Source organism: Caretta caretta, chromosome 2 (assembly GCF_965140235.1).
Source record: "Caretta caretta isolate rCarCar2 chromosome 2, rCarCar1.hap1, whole genome shotgun sequence".
Classification (NCBI taxonomy): domain Eukaryota; kingdom Metazoa; phylum Chordata; order Testudines; family Cheloniidae; genus Caretta; species Caretta caretta.
The window spans coordinates 148,211,335-148,232,177 of NC_134207.1; the positions used below are offsets into that span (position 1 = coordinate 148,211,335).

The 20,843-nt window shown below is 40.2% G+C and overlaps 1 protein-coding gene across 2 annotated transcripts in view; it reads right to left on the bottom strand.

The window, feature by feature from the left end:
- Window positions 1-727: 727 nt before the first annotated feature.
- The window catches only part of CLPTM1L (CLPTM1 like), a 115,305-nt gene continuing 95,189 nt past the window's right edge, over window positions 728-20,843 (bottom strand). Inside the window, exons 12-17 of one of the 2 annotated variants that reach the window (XM_048839513.2) lie at window positions 16,178-16,260; window positions 12,090-12,124; window positions 10,919-10,974; window positions 10,775-10,819; window positions 4,474-4,589; window positions 728-3,067 (exon numbers count right to left, since the gene is read on the bottom strand). In XM_048839513.2, coding sequence (XP_048695470.1) covers window positions 2,983-3,067; window positions 4,474-4,589; window positions 10,775-10,819; window positions 10,919-10,974; window positions 12,090-12,124; window positions 16,178-16,260 — 420 coding nt within the window. In that variant the 3' untranslated portion in view covers window positions 728-2,982. Of the gene's footprint in view, window positions 3,068-4,473; window positions 4,590-10,774; window positions 10,820-10,918; window positions 10,975-12,089; window positions 12,125-16,177; window positions 16,261-16,353; window positions 16,513-20,843 lie in introns of those variants that run through there. The other variant, XM_075125480.1, reaches the window with a different exon arrangement.

The window sequence follows — 20,843 nt, forward strand, 5'->3', positions numbered from 1 at the left end:
TCTTTGGATATGGATTTGTTATGGGCAATTAGCTAAACAAAAGACAAAAGGTGAGAGATGTGGTGAATAAGGAAAGGGAGAGGAAACAGGACAGCTTGAAGAGCAAGTAGAATGATGTGAGGTGAAGAAACTGAGGAAGGGGATGGCAGCAGATGGACCAAACAGCCAATCAGCACAAGGGAATTTCCAGAGTAAAAACTGTAGAAAGCAGTTTGTCCCTGCTGAGGCTGCTTTTTAATTTGCTTCTGCAGCTTGAGTTTGTCTGGCCCCAGGACCTGGTGCATCCCTGGAATTTTCCTTTTTTGGGGGTAGGTGGGTGGGTAGAAAGTAGGTCACCCTTGCAGTTTTAGGTGTGGGAAGGTAGGATAACATCTTAATCTAACATCAGTGCAGCATAAATAAGAAATCAGGAATAACTCCTTGCAGGTCCACCTTGAACATGCTGGCTGATATTTTCAAATGCTTTAAGCAGCTTTTAAAATCCCACTGTCTATTCCTAATTCTGACAATCCTTTATTAATAGATTGTGACATATATAGTTCAATTTCTTGCCACAGTGTAAATGACAGATCATTACTAAGGGAGATTTAAGATGCGGTGAGCTTGTCTCAAGTTGCACAAGATAGCCTACCTAACTCAAATGTTTTATTTGTGCATATTTTTTAAATGCTTAGGATTTAATTATGGAAGTTCTAAATGTAGCCCTTAAAATCCAACAGAGACCATATGATTTGTCATATACAATCTTTACTAAAATGGTGGTTACTTAGCTCATCTTGTGTCAGTGTGACAGAAGAACACGTGTTATCATGAATACAATGTACATCTATAATCCTGCATTTTAAAAATATTTTGCACTTCAATAGTATTCTCTTCTGGAAGGAATTGAAACGGTTTCCAATTATGTTTGACACATTTTAAATCTATTTCAAACCAAGTGAACTATAGCTCAAAACATGCAGTATTCAATGGAACACTGCTTCATCATTTTGAAAGACTATTTTATTGCACTGAAAAAAAGCTTTTAAAAAAGAAATGTCAGTTCTTGTTTCATTTCATGACAGCTTTACACTGCCAGAATGGTGTAAAGGGGCCTCAGTGTAAGTGAAGTTAAGATCTAATGACTTCAGTAGGACTACTCACAGTGTTTCAAATTAGGCACATGCATTGTCTTTACAGGACGACAGCCTTTATGCTTTCAAACCATTGCAACACTGGGATTTGAAAAAGAAAAACAAACCATTATTGTTTTCTATTTATGACAAAATTAGAGCAATCTTTCCTTCACTTGAAGTATTTACATTTTGAGTTAGTGGCATACTGAAGTTAAAAAAAACAGACAAAAAAAAAACAAAAAACCAAACTTGTTTTGACAGCCCAGCAAAAATATGTAGTAAATTAAAAGAAAGACATAGCTTTGGTCAGCAGTGTTGGTTTTTTCCACATAAAATCTCTAGAAGTTAATCAATTTAACTTTAAAACAAAGTAGTTACTTTAACTAGGCTTAAGCTGCTAATGCTGGTTCTGGGAATCAAATGTTTTGTTTATTAATGTGAGGAAAGCAACATGTATTTTCAGTGTTACTCAATGCAGGTTATTTAACTTTAGTGCTCACTAAATGCAAGTTATTATTTCATAAAACTGCATAATGGGGGTTCTAAATGCATACTGTTCTACCATTTGAATATACTTTATTTTAGCATATTCTAACAATTTGCAAGAAGTGCTGAATTTCAGTGATATATACAATACCCAACTGATAACATGATAGGAAGTTACAGTGACACTTCACCCTTTAAACATTGTTGTTACTGGAAATAAAATTAACTTACGGGCACATTTTGAAAGTTATTTTACTTATGTTTTTTCGATAGATAATATTCTGAGCATCTATTAGTTCAAGCAATCCCCTTCCAATTAGCTGAATGCTGTATGTTTTATTCACCTAATTTAAAATACAAATCAAGAAGACTAGGAAACTTTTGCCTGTGAAAGCATATAAGAATTGGCACAATAGTTCACAATGGTGTCTATCATGCAAAAGTAAGGTTGCAAGACTGCTTAAGAGGTATTTTCCTAGTACATCAAAATGCTTTATGACAATCATATAAATACCCATTTTAATGGGGAATCAAGGGATCCTAAGCTAGCAATGCAGGAAAGGTTTATGCAACTTTATTTATGTAATAAAACTAGTCACTGAATACTAATTGCTGCACATGCTCACTAGCTTTTTATAATAAAAAGCCATTTAAAAATAAATTAAGATTTGAAGTCATTATGGGCTAAAAGCTTGACAATATTTTAAGAAGTTTAACTGTTTGGGTTACTTTCCCCTTCCTTCCAGGGAGACTATTTTAAGCCAGAGGACTCTTATTTCGAAGTCCCATACAGCTTAGGTCAGCCATAAGATTTTAACCCCTCATCAATCCGAGCCCTTCCATGTCCGGTGTCAATCTAGAATGGTGTTGTGTGATGCAGTTTAAAGTGTATGTTCCAGAAGTTATACCTTTAAATTCTAACAACCCCTGGTTCAGCAGTGATGCTCTATTCTGCTATAACAATCACAGCCTACCTGTATTCTTCATGGCCTAGTAGCCCTTTATCAATAAAGGTACCACATGACCCGTTAATTAAGCTGTCTCAAAACACCTATTAAAACGTTCATCATAACAATAAAGAAAATTTAAACAAATATTAATTTGTCATGTAAGAGAAGTTTAAATATGTTTAACTATTGTTTAAGTGACCTCTGGCAGAAACATTGGCAGACTTCCTCATAAAGACACACAAGGAATCTTGAAACATCAAAGAACCATCAAAAATAGATTTTGGCAACGCAGAAGATGTATTGTCCATGGAGTTCTGTCATAAGCTTTAAAAAATACTCTTATTAAATAATCCAATCTTTTTTCTTCATTAAGATCAAACAATACACATAGCCAGTAGCAGTCCAGAAATAGTCATCTACTGTTATCTAAACTATTCTTTGTGGAGTTTTCTTTTCGGCTTTTCTTCATAAGATTCTCCATATTCATTCACTCTGCTCTTATCCACAGGATATAGCCTTACAGATAAAATAACACAAATTAGTGACATGAAGCAATGATTCCTGGTAAAAGACAGCAAGCACCACTGTTTAATCTGCCAAAAATTGATTCCTTGTTCATCAATCAGAAGAGGCTGGGCTGTTTTAAATATAACTTTCCTTAACCTGTTTTACTACTACTAAATCAGTTTAAATAAAGCTAAAACTTTAAAAGAACCACCATATAATATTTACTTAAAACATTAAATAGGAGTTTAATTCTCGATTTTAAATTTAACTTTGTTTACATAATACAGGACTTGAAAAACATACCAGACACCTACTAGCTAGAAGACTAAACCCACTAGTTATTCAAAGCTAGACAGAAAAGACCATCATGAAGGGAGAACTTCCACCAACGAGCACTTGGAAGTGCCTTGCTGAGAAGGCCAACAACGGCCACCAGCTGCTTTGTGCGCTCTCTAGACCTGGAGACTTCATGGTCTAGATAATACTTAGTCCTCCCACGAGTGCAGGGAACTGGACTAGCTGACCTTCTAGGTCCCTTCCAGTCCTATGATTCATCTTCAGTCTTCGCCTTGCAAATCTGAAGCTCTACTCACCTTTAGCGGTTGGAAGGAAGGAGCCTTGAGTCTCCTCCCCCCCGTTGTGAGAGTACTGGAGATCCTCTTCCTCTATCACTTTCCTTGCATACTACAAAAGGTTGTCAACGGAATGGGACATCTCTGTTGCTAGTCTAAACGTCTTTCCCTCTCTGTCTCCTTCTCAATCCTATTTCCCAGTGAATAACTCCAAAATCTGCTTCTGTTCTTAAGTTTCTCATCCAACAACAAGAAACTGACATGAATTCTTGACAGCTACCCTGCTGCCACGGAGTTCTGCATAGCAGCAGCAGCGAAAATTAGGAGTCTTATTAATATCACTCTGCTGTATGGCAAAACTAAGTAGCAGAAGCGTTGGAGCTGTCTGCAGACTTAGGAAAATTATGCTATTCACTTTTGGAATGTTCATTTTAAGTAAGCAAGTTTAGATTTTGTTAGAATTGGTGGTGTAGATTCCTGCCTCAACAAGGCTAGCTTTCTCTTGGCCACGTTGAGGAATTTTTCAAGCCCACACTAAAAGGTAAGAGAATACATTATGTAAATAAGGGTGAGTAATCAGACTCGTGAGTTACTTATGGTTTAATTCTCAAAGCATGAGTAAGTAACTTCTAAGAGGCCATATATGATTGATAAGAGTATAGCTTGGGACTATCAGATTCCTAAGAGACATACTAAGACATTCTAAGAGAGCAAAGGCGTAAATCAGCCCTAAACTATTTTTGTCTCTTGTACCTAATTACTGCTCACACAGCTGCATGGATCTGTAGTTGACAAACAGTGAAAATGGATAAAAAAAGGAGTAGGGATGAAGGGAAAACATACCATCTTTGGTAAAGGTAGACAAGGAATACCACATCATCCCTAAAACATGCCAGCCTATGCGATGTTGGCATAGTGATGATAAAAGCGAAGATATCATCAATGAAGGTGTTGAATGCCTATAAATATAAGAAATATTTTCAGTAAAGGTATCAGTATAGTTCAGTTGGTAGCAAATTAACTCGGGGAGGCCAGGACCCAGAATTTACCAATGTACATTGCCAAAGAGCCAGAGTAATACGTCAGCAGCCCCCCATCAGCTCCCCCACCCTGCTCCCAGCGCCTCCTGCCCACCAGCAGCCCTGCAGATCAGTGCCTCCCCTTCCTCCCCACACCTCCTGGTTAGCTGTTTCGCGGTGTGCAGGAGGCTCTTGGAGGAGGGGGGAGGAGCAAGGGCATGGCAGACTCAGGGGAGGGGGCAGGGCCTGTGGCAGTGCCAGGAGTGGAGCAGTGAGCACCCCACAACACATTGGAAAGTTGGTGCCTGTTGCTACAGCCCCGGAGTCAGTGCCTATACAAGCAGTCGCACATTCAGTCTTCTGAAGAGCTGCATGTGGTTCCGGAGCCACAGGTTGGCTACCCCTGCATTAACTCTATGGTTAGGTGGTCAGTTTCAAATATCACACTAGGACTTGGGCTACCACCCAGGTCTGAGAACACACTGCACTATTTAAGAACTAATAGGCAAACCTAAAAAAACAGCCAGAACTTTGAACAGGAGAACTTACAGTCAGGTTAAAGACAAAAAATGGATCTGCCTGCACTAGTACCGACATTTGGCAGTGATGTGCTAACTGAAGGTCTACCTGTATTGGCAATGTTACCAGTAAAACAATGGCAAGCTCAGGAATAGTTTTGATTTTTGAGTATTTTAATTAACAAGGTTTATTATTAGAACGTATGGATAGAGCTTCTTGACAGTATATTGTGATACTGGATCACAGTGGAGTGAGGAAGAGAAAAAAGGAAGCAAGATAATAAAATATTAACACAGATTGTTACAGAATGCACTCCTGTAATCACATCCTACACATTACTGCAAGGGTGCTGGAGCCCTCCCTAAAGTGGAAGGCCCCCACCCCCGCACACTGTAATAATCTTTGTAAAAAATATTCCTTGTAAGGTACCATTTGAAAACTCAACTTGCTGGTCAATAATGTCATGGTGAAACGTATGTAGCAACGTTATATGTAAAGTTATGAACGTAAGCTGAAATCATGACTGAAGTGTGTTTACCAAACACGTCTGGGAAGTGGGTAAACCTGTTTCTCAAAGACAAAGGACTCGCTGACATGCCTAGCCAGGTGTTGGCAAAGTTGATGGGCCATCACCTATCAAATGGACATTCTTTGGCATGGAAGGAGGGAAAGGCAAGAAACAAGTGTGACAAAGTTCCTCCTCTAACTTTGTGGGTCTTGCGCTTATTGGCAGATTTGCTCACCTTGGAGCTTCACGGCAGCCCTCAGCTTGGCCGTTTTTCTGAATCCACAGTCTAGGTCAACTCCTCCTGTGTCTGACCAGGAGCTGGGAGGCTTGGGGGGAACCCGGGCCCACCCTCTACTCTGGGTTCCAGCCCAGGGACCTGTGGAATGCAGCTGTCTAGAGTGCCTCCTGGAACAGCTGTGCGACAGCTACAACTCCCTGGGCTACTTCCCCCTGGCCTCCTCCCAACACCTTCTTTATCCTCACCGTAGGACCTTCCTCCTGGTGTCTGATAATGCTTGTACTCCTCAGTCCTCTAACAGTATACGTTCTCATTCTCAGCTCCTAGCGCCTCTTGCTCCCAGCTCCTTACACGTGGACCACAAACTGAAGTGAGCTCCTTTTTAAACCCAGGTGCCCTGATTAGCCTGCCTTAATTAATTCTAGCAGCTTGATTGGCTGCAGGTGTTCTAATCAGCCTGTCTGTCTTAATTATTTCCAGAAAGTTCCTGATTGTTCTGGAACCTTCCCTGTTACCTTACCCAGGGAAAAGGGACCTACTTAACCTGGGGCTAATATATCTGCCTTCTATTACTCTCCTGTAGCCATCCGGCCCGACCCTGTCACACCAGGCACATCTGCATTTCGCATACACAGGTGAAAAAAACCAGCATGGAACTTCCTCCATCAGACTCCATGTCTCCATACTCTCAGCTGGAATAAACTTTATCTAGGGGTCATTCTCAGGAAATTGCATTTCACAGTCTGACAATGGGGCAAAAATACTTCATGTTCTCTCTCCCTTTTCTCTCTCCCTCTTTCACCTAAGAGGACCAAAACCAAAAAAACACAATGAAACAAAACAAAAACCTCAACAGCTGTTGGACCTTGGGAGCAGATCCTGGCCTGAGAATTTGATCAACATTGTTACTGGAATATGTGGTAGGGGACTTCACCTTGAATCAAGTCTAGTTTGTTACGTTTAGGAAGCATTTTATCTTTGTTTTTCTTGTAACCATTTCTGACTTTGATGCCTCATTACTTGTACTCACTTAAAACCTCTCTCTTTGCAATTAAATAAATGTCTTTTATTCTTTAATCAAAACTAATTCAGTGTTGTGAACTGTGTGTATAACTCCATTTGAGGTGGCAAACTGTTGTATCTTGATCCCTTTAGAGGAGCAACGGACCTAATATATCTAGACTGTCCAAGAGAGGGCTGAACAGTACAGAACACACATTTATTGGGAAAAATCCAGGACTGGGAGTGTGTTGGGGTTACTCTGCATGTAGTAATCAAAGCTGCTGGAAGCCAAAGTGTGACTGGTGTTTGCTGACAAGCTACTGGAGTTAGAGGTGCTGGACCAGGGCTGTGGCTATCCACAGACACTCAGGATGTAACCTGCATGCTGTTTGTGAGAAGCCCAAGTTGGAAGTTACAGTAAAAAGCATTGTGAGGCACACCAGGTTGCAGGGCAGGTGGTGACACAGCCACTCAGTGGTCTGGACTGCATACCAGAATGTCATACAGATCTAAAAGGAAACTATGGGGGGAAACTAAAATTGGGAACACACAACATTTTATACTCAGTTCACTCCGACTGCCAATATTCAAGTCTTAAGTTGCCCATCTAACAATCTAAGATGTAACATGGCTCTTTCTTCATTCAGAAGGCACTGTCCACTCCAGAATATACGATTATATTAGTAAGTGTTTTAGCTTGAAGCATACTTAGACAGAGCTTTAGATATACAAAAGACGGGGAAATAAAACACAGTACGTCAGGGAAGCAAGTGAAACGTTACCAGTAAGGGAACAGCTGCTACTTTTCTTTGACCTTCATCATCTAAATATTTTATTTTTTTATTATAACTTTAAAAAAATACAGGTTAAAATGATGCCACATTCCCGATGCGGTTGAAAATGTGAGGATTCATGAATACTCCATTGATCACTTTCACTTTGTGGAGAACCAGTTACGCATTAATCCTTAAATTGCGTAAGAACAACATGTAATTTTAAAATCTTTATAAAACTCTCAAACCAAAATGTATTTTCCTTGGTCTGCCAAAAAAAGTTTGTTCATCAAAACCATTATCTCTCTGCCAAATTTAAACTGTCTACTTCCTCCCGTTTAGGTATTTATTAGCTGCTCAAAAATATATATATATATTTTTAAATGGATAATGGCAAAAAAATTTCTTTGGTGATTTCTTTTTGCTGCTTTTGTTTAAGAGCCAAAATGTTTTTGCTGATGCATTCCAAATAAAATTCCCTCAAGGAGAAACCAAGCCTGAAAATTTTTAAGCCCATAAGTGAATATTTGAGAGAATCGTAAGCAACTGGAAAAGACATTTACTGTGGAAGCAGGAAACCTTTGCTATAGAGAACTGACATGTATGACATCTGTAAATAGTTCTGTAGTTTTTTTATATTGGTTTTAAAAACTGTACTGTGGTCACAGACAACCTTCATAGCACATGTATATGTGCATCTTCAGAGCTCCAGTCATAAGGCTCTAATATCGATAACATGATTTGTTATGACAAGTAGCTGGAATATATAAAATTTATTTGCAATTTTTGGAAACAAACCCCAAATTTCTCATACCATAACAGTTATAATACATAAGAACTAATCAGGCAAAAGTGTCTACTATGTACTGCTCCAGTGGGTATAAGAAACCCAAAGTATACACCCTAAAGAAACCAAAGTGAGTGAAATTCTGCTGGTTTCCTTGTTTGTCTCAAAGAACTAGCAAAAATACATCACTCGTATGCAAGACAACAAACCAATCTGTGGGTCAAAATATCCAAAGATGATCTGCATTTAAACTCTAATATCTACCTCTATGTTCTCTACATGTCACCAACCATCTCCCCCTTATGACTAAGGCTATGACCAGATGTTTGGGAAATTACTTAAGTACTAGGAAGAATTATCCGTGAGGACATAATGTGCTCACAGACAGAATGAGACTTCATCCTCACTGAGGAAACAAGCACACATTCAGACTGCACACACCTACCACAGCATCCCAAAGTACACACATTTCACCATGAATAGAAAGAAAAAATAAAGTGTGTGTTAAAGGCTTGGTCTATAGCAGGGATGGGCAAACTACGGCCTGCGGATTGTGTCCGACCCGCAGATTGCGTCTGGCCCATCAGAACTTTTAATCCGGCCCACAAGCTTCCGGTGGGGAGTGGGGTTAGGAGCTTGCCCCGCTCTGGAGCTGGTCCCATCCCAAGTGGAGCCCCCCGCAGCTCCCATTGGCCGGGAACTGCAGCCAATGGGAGCTGCAGGGGCAGCGCCTACAGATGGGACAGCGCGCAGAGCTGCTTGGCTGATGCCATGCCTCCGTGTAGGAGCCAGAGAGGGAACATGCTGCTGCTTCCGGGAGCTGCTTGAGGTAAGCACCGCTCAGAGCCTGCACCCCTGAGCATGTGTCTGTTAACATCATTAAGACTTGCATTTTGATGCTGCATTCTAAACTCTGTGGCAGATTTATTTAGATTAAAATGGTTGTTTTAATGAATTAAATAGGAAAATAAATAATTAGTAAAGATGCCTCTGTCTTATTCATTTTTATATTAGGTTTCCATCTAGGTAAGTGTGGGAGGCAACCTATGATGGGATTAAACACACTTACTGGATGTTTTTGCTACCATTATCAACACTGAAAAAGCGCAAATTCTGCACCAAAAAAAAAAAAAAAAATTCTGTGCACAAGATTTTAAAATTCTGCAGATTTTGTCAAAATAACTCTACATAATCATGCCAATCTCTATTATTTTGGTAATTTATTCCAAAATACCTGTCAGCAAGTATATCTGTAACAATACTGACACACACAAAAGTCTGCCCAGGAGTAGAGAATTAAAGAAATCCCTATGACAACCCAGTTCCTATTTCTCTGCCTCCTCCCCCACCCTACCCCAGAGCCCAGCTGGCAGGGAAGGGAGGGGGGACGGGGAGGGAGGAGAGAAGGGAAGAAAGAGGGTCAAACACCCAAAGCCCCTCCCCCTCAGAGCCCAGCCACGGAGCCCCCCAGAGCCCAGGGATCCAGAGGAAGAAACAAGCCTGGGACCCAGCATCAGGCTGTGTGGAGTTTAATGCGTGCCGCTGTCTGCTTCCCTCAGGGCATGCAAGGAACTCTAGCTCCCACTCCCTCCTCCTCCCCCTGGCAGTGTCTTCTATGTGTGAGCTGGGCTCTGCTGGGTCCAGCAGCCCCTAGTGGCAGCCAGCAGCTCTGCAGCCCATTTCTCTGGGGGAAAGGCAATTCTGCATGTACAACATTAATTTCTGCAAAATTCTGCATTGCGCAGTGGTGCAGAATTCCCCCAGGAGTAAGACTACCATTTCAGGCTTTCTATTGGTTTACAAAAACAAAATAGCTTAATTTACACTGTTTAATAATCTGAACACAGGTTTTGGAACACAGTATTGCTGCAATGTGGGGAAATTCCTTGGCACTGTAGAGTACATGGGGTCTTGACTTTTTCCCATAACTGTCTTTCAGTTTGCAACATATTTAGCAATCAATGGAATATTCTATTAAAATGCATATATTCAATAAAAAAGTAAGTATTTTACCAATACGAAAGATTGCTGACAGTCAAAACCAGTCAACTCTATCAAAACAAGGAAACTAAAATAATTTACATTATAGAAAAGCCACAATGAAAAAAGTAAAGAAGGAGTCATAACTTTCTTAGCAAATAGAAAAAATCACAGACAAAAATTAAATTTGTGCTGCGTTAAACTGGTAGTTTAATTCTAAAAATTCACAGTTAAGCTACACATTATTGCCTTGCTTCTCAAGTGAAAAACAATTGCTGTCTTGGTAGCACAAGTTTTTGAAATTACAGCTTTACTTACTTTATATGTGAATGCCTTCCATGGTAAATGCGCAACTGATTTCATCTACAAGAAAAGAAATGTAAATATAATTTATAACAAAACTGAGAATAAGTTATAGATACTGAAAGCCAAAAATATCCCATTATAAACATTTAGACATACCTTATAATTCACAAACAGCTGGGGCAACATAAATAGGAATCCAAAAGCATATACCCCTGAAAATACAATATGAACATATTTTAAGATAAATCCACAAAGAGCAAGTAAGTATTCCATGCAAATTTATACACTTTCTGTTTCAGAGACATCTGTTTTCCCTTTTCATGTACACAAGTCTCCTTAACATTAAGAGTACGTTTACACTGAAGCTGGGAGTATGCTTCCCAGCTTGGGTAGGCAGACATATATTAGTTCTGTTTGAGCCAACGTGCTAAAAATAGCACTAGCTCAAGCAGAGCTAGTGTGCGTCTGTCTAACCTAACTGGGAAGCACGCTGCCAGCTGCAGTGTGAACGTATCCTAAAGGGAGGTGCACAAGTGCAAGATACACATGTAATTATCCTCACTCTGTGGTTTACTCCAATGCAGCGGTTCCCAAACTGTGGGTCGTGACCCTGAGTGAGTCGCAAGTTTTTTAATGGGGTCGCCAGGGCTGGTGTTAAAACTCCCTGCTGCCAGGGGTAGAAGCTGAAGCCCAAGCCCCGCTACCCGGGACTGAAGCCAACACATGAGCAACTTAGCTTCACTTGGCCCCCTGTGGAATGGGGCCATAGGCAATTGCCCTGCTTACTGCCCCTTAATGCTGGCCCTGATTCTAGACTCTAGAATCTAGAGTAATAAGGACACTGGTGTCATGTAGTAATTTTTGTATTCGGAAGTGGGTCGCAGTGCAAAGAAGTTCGAGAAACCCGGCTCTCATGGACTATGTTCTATTATAACACTATTTTAAGGTCTTTTTTCTTCCCTTTTGCTCCTCTATTTGAGTGCTATCATTTTGGGATGCACAGCCAAATCATGACAACCCCATATCACATTGTTACAAAATCTGAGATGTCTAACTTTTATTTTGAAACGTCACTTGTAAAATTTAAAAAAAAAAAAGAAATCTAGGCTAACACTTAAAAAAAAAAAAAAAAGGAACAAACTGGGGCTACTAAATCCACACTCAGGCACCTAAATAAGTGATCTGATGTTGTTTTTTTTAAATGTTAAGCACTCAACACCACGTACTGAAGTCAGCCCAATTTTAGGCCATTTTTGAAATTCCTGGCCTTAATATAAAGAAAAGATAAATATATGTATATTTGAGAAGAAAATACATAGATACTCACCATTCACAAAGCTGTTAATCAACCAAGAATACCAGCTAAAAATAAGAGACAGTGTAATTATTTTTCCTTTTTTTCCCCCAAACCAAACTGCAACACTAAACTGACAATAACTCTCAGAGGTCATCATCTTCTACACAATGTTTTAACATGGAAGAGAATGAAGTTGAGCACTTCAAATTTGCCACTTTTAAAAACAAAAGCGACACTTCCTTCACATCTCATTAACCATTTTAATTTGATAAGATTTCAGAGGGTGTGTTTTGCTGTATTCTGAAGAGTTTTTAATGTGACATGCATTGCCTCAAGTGTCCCAGCACAAGTAGGGAGCTATATCAATGAGTGAATAATTTTTCAGGATTTTGAAAAACACATTAATTCAAATTGGCTTTGAAAGGAATGCTATTGTACAATGAAAACTCAGTAAAGGACCACAAACAATGGGTGAAGCTGTATTCATGGGGAAAGGACCAGGACACACTATCGGGATTCAGAGTAGCAGCCGTGTTAGTCTGTATTCGCAAAAAGAAAAGGAGTACTTGTGGCACCTTAGAGACTAACCAATTTATTGTTATTAGTTTGCAGATTATACAAAATTGCAATTAATGAAGACAGAAGGAATATAGGATCTTATAGTAGAGTTACTGGAAACATGGGAAATGAATAAAATGAGATTCAACTGGGAAAAATGTAAACTAACAACAACAGATGTCCAATGGAATGAGTGCATATAGAAAAAAGTAATGCTACAGGTGATGAAAAGCAAATCCAGACTTGAGTTTGCAGTGTAATAGAGCAGTAAAAAGGCCAATGTGAATTTTGAACTTAATGTGAAAGAACAAAAGTTGCTCTCTCACACAATGTGATTGTACAGATAACATTATGTTCCACTACGTTACCAAGAATATATTTACAGTGAAGTTTTGGCCTTAGTGACATTTGATCAATTATTCTGTAGCCACAAAATAATTAACAGAATTTGCAATAGCCTACAAATGAAGTTAAACCATTATTAAACTACGGTTAGTTGTTCTGTGGTACTTCCTTGCTGATGCAGTTTTGATTAGTTGTCTTTTGTAATTTATTGTTCTAGGAAACTGCAAACATTGTCATTTTCCAACATTTAATAATGATTTAAATAATCACAGAATCATAGAATATCAGGGTTGGAAGGGACCTCAGGAGGTCATCTAGTCCAACTCCCTGCTCAAAGCAGGACCAATCCCCAATTAAATCATCCCAGCCAGGGCTTTGTCAAGCCTGACCTTAAAAACTTCTAAGGAAGGAGATTCTACCACCTCCCTAGGTAACGCATTCCAGTGTTTCACCACCCTCCTAGTGAAAAAGTTTTTCCTAATATCCAACCTAAACCTCCCCCACTGCAACTTGAGACCATTACTCCTTGTCCTGTCCTCTTCCACCACTGAGAATAGTCTAGAACCACCTCTCAGGTAGTTGAAAGCAGCTATCAAATCCCCCCTCATTCTTCTCTTCTGCAGACTAAACAATCCCAGTTCCCTCAGCCTCTCCTCATAAGTCATGTGTTCCAGACCCCTAATCATTTTTGTTGCCCTTCGCTGGACTCTCTCCAATTTATCCACATCCTTCTTGTAGGGTGGGTCCCAAAACTGGACACAATACTCCAGATGAGGCCTCACCAATGTCGAATAGAGGGGGACGATCACGTCCCTCGATCTGCTCGCTATGCCCCTACTTATACATCCCAAAATGCCATTGGCCTTCTTGGCAACAAGGGCACACTGCTGACTCATATCCAGCTTCTCGTCCACTGTCACCCCTAGGTCCTTTTCCGCAGAACTGCTGCCTAGCCATTCGGTCCCTAGGCTGTAGCTGTGCATGGGATTCTTCCGTCCTAAGTGCAGGACCCTGCCCTTATCGTTATTGAACCTCATCAGATTTCTTTTGGCCCAATCCTCCAATTTGTCTAGGTCCCTCTGTATCCTATCCCTGCCCTCCAGCGTATCTACCACTCCTCCGAGTTTAGTATCAGCCGCAAATTTGCTGAGAGTGCAATCCACACCATCCTCCAGATCATTTATGAAGATATTGAACAAAACCGGCCCGAGGACCGACCCTTGGGGCACTCCACTTGACACTGGCTGCCAACTAGACATGGAGCCATTGATCACTACCCATTGAGCCTGACAATCTAGCCAACTTTCTACCCACAATCTTCTGATAATTAAGGAAATCCAAAAATTGTTCTTAGAAGCCTGCATATTTTTTCTTTATTTTCCCAGGTGAGACAGGAGCTCCCCTGTGCTAGGTGTTGTACAAACACATATTAACAGAAAGTCCCAAACACTAAGAAGCTTACAATCTAAACAGAAGAGACAGACAAAGGACATATTATTCCCAATTTTACAGGTGGGGAATTGAGGCACAGATTAAGTGACTTGCTCAAGGTTGGCATAAGAAGATTACGACAGAAAACTAACAGAGCTCAGGTCTTCTGAGTCCCAGTCTGGTTCCTTAAAAATCACAAAACTATCTTTCCTCTTAGGCGCATTCTACATTGTAGATACATCAGTGCAGTTGTCTCGAATCGGCATAGTTACTACATGGGGTCTACACTGGTGCAACCTAATCTGATAAAATTACTCTATTGTATTAGAGTAAGACTCACTTGACGTTAGTGCAATATGTCTCTATGTTAGGGTTTGCTTCATTAAGATTACATCTATGTTGTTACTGCAGTGCAAATTTCTCATGTAGACAGGGTTTAATCTTCAGATTAGGAAATGAAGTTGCTTTTTCATAAGACTTATTTTTAACATCCAGTCAAATATAAGTGGCTAATTCACAAGTTTTTGCAGTTAACCAGTTACTAATATTTCTATAAACTGTAGTGAGTTGAGGCTGGCAGCATAGGCTGGAGCACTCAGAACAAGTCTGTGCATGAGGAAGATCATTTGAAATATTTTTAAATGGCTCCTGGATGATTTAATTGGAAAGCAATATGGGTGCACTGACTTGCATTCTCCATTTTTGCATTCTTATATACCCACCTCAATATTTTCCTTTTTAAAAACATGGATTTAATGTTTGTGAAAAATACCATAGCAAAAGCAGTAGAGATAGAAGTTCTGCATCTACAGAAAAGGAACTGCTCAGAGCGTTATGACAAGCTTCGCTAGACCACCAAGACAAAAATCTCAATCTTTAACATTTAATCCAACATAACGTAGGGAATGGCCAGCCCCTGGAGATGAAGGTAGTTCAGTCTCAATGTCCATTCAATCCTTGACCTGTCCATTGAGGTGACTACGGGTGCTTGTAAGCTAGTGGGCAAATTCAGCAGAAATAAAACTGCAGTAATAAGCAGCAGGAAAAAATCAGAATGAGTTAACAAAAGCAAACATAGCAAAAAGTTTCTCTAAACTGGGTTTCATCCAGAACTCAGCATATAAGTGTGGACCCCTGACTTCCCACTGACACACTCTCCTTGTCTCTCCAGCACCCCTTCTTATGGCTCTTCCTATTAATAAGGAATGAAGTAAAAGTTAACTTCTTGTGTACTGAGAATGAGGTAGTACACTTCCACCCAATTTCACAGACCCCATAACAGAGAAGATGGCTGTAATGTGAATATCCCTAAGAATAAAACCAAGACTTCAAACAGGTTGTTAGCCAGCAATTTCCAACCACTACCTACCTACCTGACTGATCAAATACCCCTTAGGGCAAAAAACTTCTGCAACCCCATTATCTCACATCAATTAACACCAAAAAAGGTCAACTGCTGGAAATGGCCCACCTTGATTATTACTACAAAAGGTTTTTCCCCCCTGCTCTCCTGCTGGTAATAGCTCACCTTACCTGATCACTCTCATTAGTGTCTATGGTAACACCCATTGTTTTCATGTATATAAATCTCCCCACTGTATTTTCCACTGAATACATCCGATGAAGTGAGCTGTAGCTCACGAAAGCTTATGCTCAAATAAATTTGTTAGTCTCCAAGGTGCCACAAGTCCTCCTTTTCTTTTCACCAAAAAAGGGTAATTATAATTGTTAAAGGGGTGATTAACCTTTAATTAAATATTTTATAACAATTTGTAGCACCCTACCTTTTATATTTCACATTCAGAAGAGAATAAGCTGCACCTCCAATACACAGTGGATACAGTAAATAGGACAAATATTTCATAGCCTGATGATAAAAAGAAGACAGCTTTTTTCAGTTAGAGTCAGTATATCCGTTTGTTTTGAGAGAGATTTTTCATGGGAGTTAGTTGAATCCACAATATCTGCAGGTTCTTTATTTGCATGCAAAGTAAGTTACATACCTGTATTTCCTGAATTCTAAAGATCTACATCTCAGTTGATTCCCTCGCTTGAGTATGTTCCCAATGCAAGACAAGGCGTGAACTCCTTTAGTTCTTAGTTTCAGACCATTAGGCTCCTGGGGATGGGTGGAAGGCAGTGGGAGGAGGGAGACACAGGGTGAGGAAGACAGAGAAGCGAGTCCCAGGCCAGCCATTTACACAGTGCCTAAGGTGCCATCTCAATGTACCATGGTCAGTCCCTGTCATGCCAGCAAGTGAAAAGCCTCCAAACACATTCCAATTTTAACTATTCTGTTAAATCAGAAAATTTTACTATCCTCAAGCTCTGTGAGGATGAGAGTAAGGGGTAATCCACTGAGATGTATATCTTCAGAAAGTTACTTACTTGCAACTCTGCTTTTCAAGAAGTAATAGTTTCACCAGATTCTTACGTTTAGATTGTGCTCCTATTGCCAGACAGATAGGAATTCTCCTAACTCTAAAGGTTTTTACTCTTTGCTATATACCAGTGGGTGTATTTCATGTACAGATCAATTGCCAGTGCTTTAGTACTCTCTAGCACTGAAGTCCCTTAATTAGCAGGAAGCAAAGTTTCACAACAATATATTTTTTGCCATATATGAATACTTCAGTCAAGCTTTTAGTTTTAAGACTATAATTTGATTAGGCACTTATTTATTTCCCCGCTGTCAGGTTAAAATGGGTAATTACATATTTTTAACTACCAAATTTGAAGAAAAAAGTAGCTGGTGAAAAGGAATCTAATATCTTCAAAGAAGCAGAAATACAGATAAATATGTTTACTTTCTGTAAAGAAATATCATTTCACTTGGATTCCTAATCTTAGACTAAAATGCTTGAATGAAGTCTCAATTTTTTCAAATTAGAAAGGAACAGAAGTTCTCTAAAACCATTTCAGATCCAAAAGAGTTGCTGGTAACTTCATAAATCACGTCACTAAAAAAGGAGGCAAACAGCCAGCTTACATAAGACGACAATGCAGTTTGCATGACAAGCAAGACAAATGAAAGAATATTGTCTTTTGCATTATCATTAAGTTGAGATGTCAGACCACACATGAACAAGATGCTTCAGAATACATTCATACAGTCCCAGTAATCAAATATAAAGCACCAGCTTAAGAAAGCAAAACCACCTTCCCATCTGTTTTAGGAGAAGACTACCTTCAGATTAAGGTGGTGGTGGTGGCCTCCACTCTGAATCTGGGAGTGAGTCTCTGAGCCTGGGTTAAGAGACTTGTGCTGACAACGCTTGTGCTAGTACGCTGAAAATAGCTGTATCGATCAGGGGTCTCAAATTTAATTTACCTTAGGGCCAGTGCTAGTTCTCTAATCCTCCCGGCGGGCCAATAATGTCACTGAAGATGGTGTTCAGACAAGAAAACATGTGTACTCTTTTTTATTTCTAAGAAATTTGAAATAAAAAATAACTGTCATACAACTTTATACAATTCTTCGCCTACTAGAGAGTTTTAGTGTTTGCCAGACACCTGGCAACGCTTCAGTTCTGTCAGTCTGTTGATGTCTGGCCTCAGTAACTGAGCAGTTGAAACCTTCAGGATTGCAGCAAGGTGCGCATCAGATAGTTGTGTTCGATATTTTGACTTGTTTATATTCATTGTGGAAAAAAGTGACACTGCCTCCATGGCTGACTCTGCTCAGCAACTAATGATGATGCCTCCATGGCTGACTCTGGCCGGTGACTAGTGATGGTATATCTCTGTCCCTCTCCCACAGCCAACGGGAGCTGCGGGGGGTGGCACCTGCAGCAGTCTTTGCCGGCAGTAGGTCTACATGGGTTTCTCCTCCGCGGACCGCAATGGGGAGGTTCTCGGGACACAGATGGCCTGGGACTTTGAGATCCCAGGTATAGATGCTGCTTTGTTCTTGGGGCTTGGTTGCAGCTTGGGATTGCAAGCCTGGGCACTGGGGTGGGTTGAGAGACCACTCTGATCTTAACACAGCAACATCTAACACAGCTATTTTTAGAGCACTAGCATGAGCCCCACCAGGATAAATCTGTAGACATGGGCTGCATGGCTTGCTCCCAGATGCAAAGTATACACAGAGTCCCAGGCAAGGCTTGCCAAATGAACATTGGTTCCAAGGATAAAACAACCCTGGTTACATACTGAGAAAAAAGTTCAGAGGAAAAAATATAGTCTATTTCCTGTACATATTAAGAAACAAAACATGCACAGGAGTGCAAGCATCTGTCTGTATTACTATATGAATGATTGAGCAGATTTAGGAAGTTTTCCTACATGTACTAGTGAATGTGTTTTCTTTGTAAATAAGGTGGATGATAAAAAACTTCAGAACCAAGGTCTTCGCTTATCTAAAATTCTGACAGCAAGCACGTCTCAAAGGCTTGTTCAGGAAGGGTATGAGACTCAAACTGATTCACACATTAGATTCATACACAACACCAGAAGGGACGATTGTGATCCTGTAGTCTGACCTCCAGGATAACACAAGCCATAGGACTTCCCTGAATGAATACCCGTTTGAACTAGACCATATGTTTTAGAGAACCATCCAATCTCAATTTAAAAACTGCCAGTAACGGATAATCCACTACCACCATTGGTAAATTGTTCCAGTGGTTAATTTCCCTCACTGTTAAAAATGTCTGTCTTATTTCCAGTCCGAATTAGGATTGACCAAGACTACAATGAACATCTGTTACACTCTGTAGACACTCCCTTCTACACGCAGTTGAGAAAGGTAACATACTGAATGACTGCGATTGTCTGAGACTCTCTAGCATTACAGCAGACAAGTTGGTAAAACTGGTTCTAGAGACAGTTAATCTACCTCATGAATCCATACATCCATTATGATGATGCCCCATCTAACAAGACTATTGAAATGTAGTCTAAATGATGAGAAGGCGGACAATGTGTTATACTCAGTAATCAGAAAAGAATCCTGGAAAGGAGCTGGTACAATATCAGAGGAACTACTGTAGGCCTTGCTGGAGCCCTAGGCCTGGGTAAAAGTATGAATCAAAGGAGACTGTGAACCAAAGCAGACCTTGGTAGAATAACAGAACTAGGTATCAGCCAATCAAGTAAGCACATTCCTGAGAAGATGGTACAGGAACATATAGACGCGACATAGGAAAAGGAGGGAATGACAGGATAATGGATGAGGATGTTTTGTTCGAACTATCAGGTACAAGGCATAAGGATGGTAACTAACAACATCTGGAATGCAATACATAACTTGTTTTGATCAATGTAAAAAAAAAAAGAGTAATAAGAGGGGTATATTTGTATTGGCCTAGAGAAAACATCATGTTAATTGAGTTGATACCTTGTCACTGGCATATACCTGTTAATGTACCTGTAACCAGTGAGCCGGGGCTCTGTTGACAATAAGCCTGGCTGAGCCTTTGCCACTGAACTGAACCTATGGTCTTTCTTTATGATTTACATCAAGGTCTGCTGAGTCAACATCCTACAATCTACACTGATACAGAAACATGGGAGGCTCAGGAACAAGGGCATTAGCAACAACTGCACCTGTATTTTCCATTCTGTTGTCCCACTTGAGCTGAGACCTGCATCTCTCCTCCTCCTCCTGATTTGGGTTTTTAAGTCTCAGAAGCCCCATCATATACTGTGATATCCCCAGCAAGCCAGTTTACCTAATGGCCAGCTCTCTCTCCAATGGCCATGACACTGTTTTTACCAGTGATCACACAACTCTCTCTCAGCAGAGTGCATTTTAAGGACATAAAAAGTACACAGAGAACTCATTTTTAAAAGTCCTGATATGCTCACTCACTATACCAGGACTCACTCATCAATCCCTTGGGGCCTTAGTAAGACAATCTTCCAAACTTTCAGCAAGGATTGGGGTCCCCCTACAACCTAAAATCCTGTTTACTGAATCAAAAGGAAGACAGCATCCCTGAACTCAGCCACAATATACCAAAAAGCCCTTTTCCTAGTATTTGGAAAACCCAGTCTGAACCAGTATATGTAAATCACCCTAGAGTTTTGTACTTCTCTGGAGCTGATTACAATTCTCAGGGACTGTAGTAATCAGTCCCTATTGTTTTTAGTTCTTGGAGGAGCTGTGGTAACCCTCCCCACCTGGGGTTGCATACAATGATAAATAAAACATTCATAAACTTAATACAATATGACAGGTTTCAGAGTAGCAGCCGTGTTAGTTTGTATTCGCAAAAAGATAAGAAGTACTAGTGGAACCTTAGAGACTAACCAATTTATTTGAGCATAAGCACAGAGACTGGGAGTGGATGTGTCATTACACAAAGTAAAACTATTTCCCCATGTTTATTTCCCCCACCGCTCCTTGGACGTTCCTGTTAACTGCTGGAAATGGCCCACCTTGGTTATCACCACAAAAGGTTTCTCCCCCTGGCTCTCCTGCTGGTAATAGCTCATCTTAAGTGA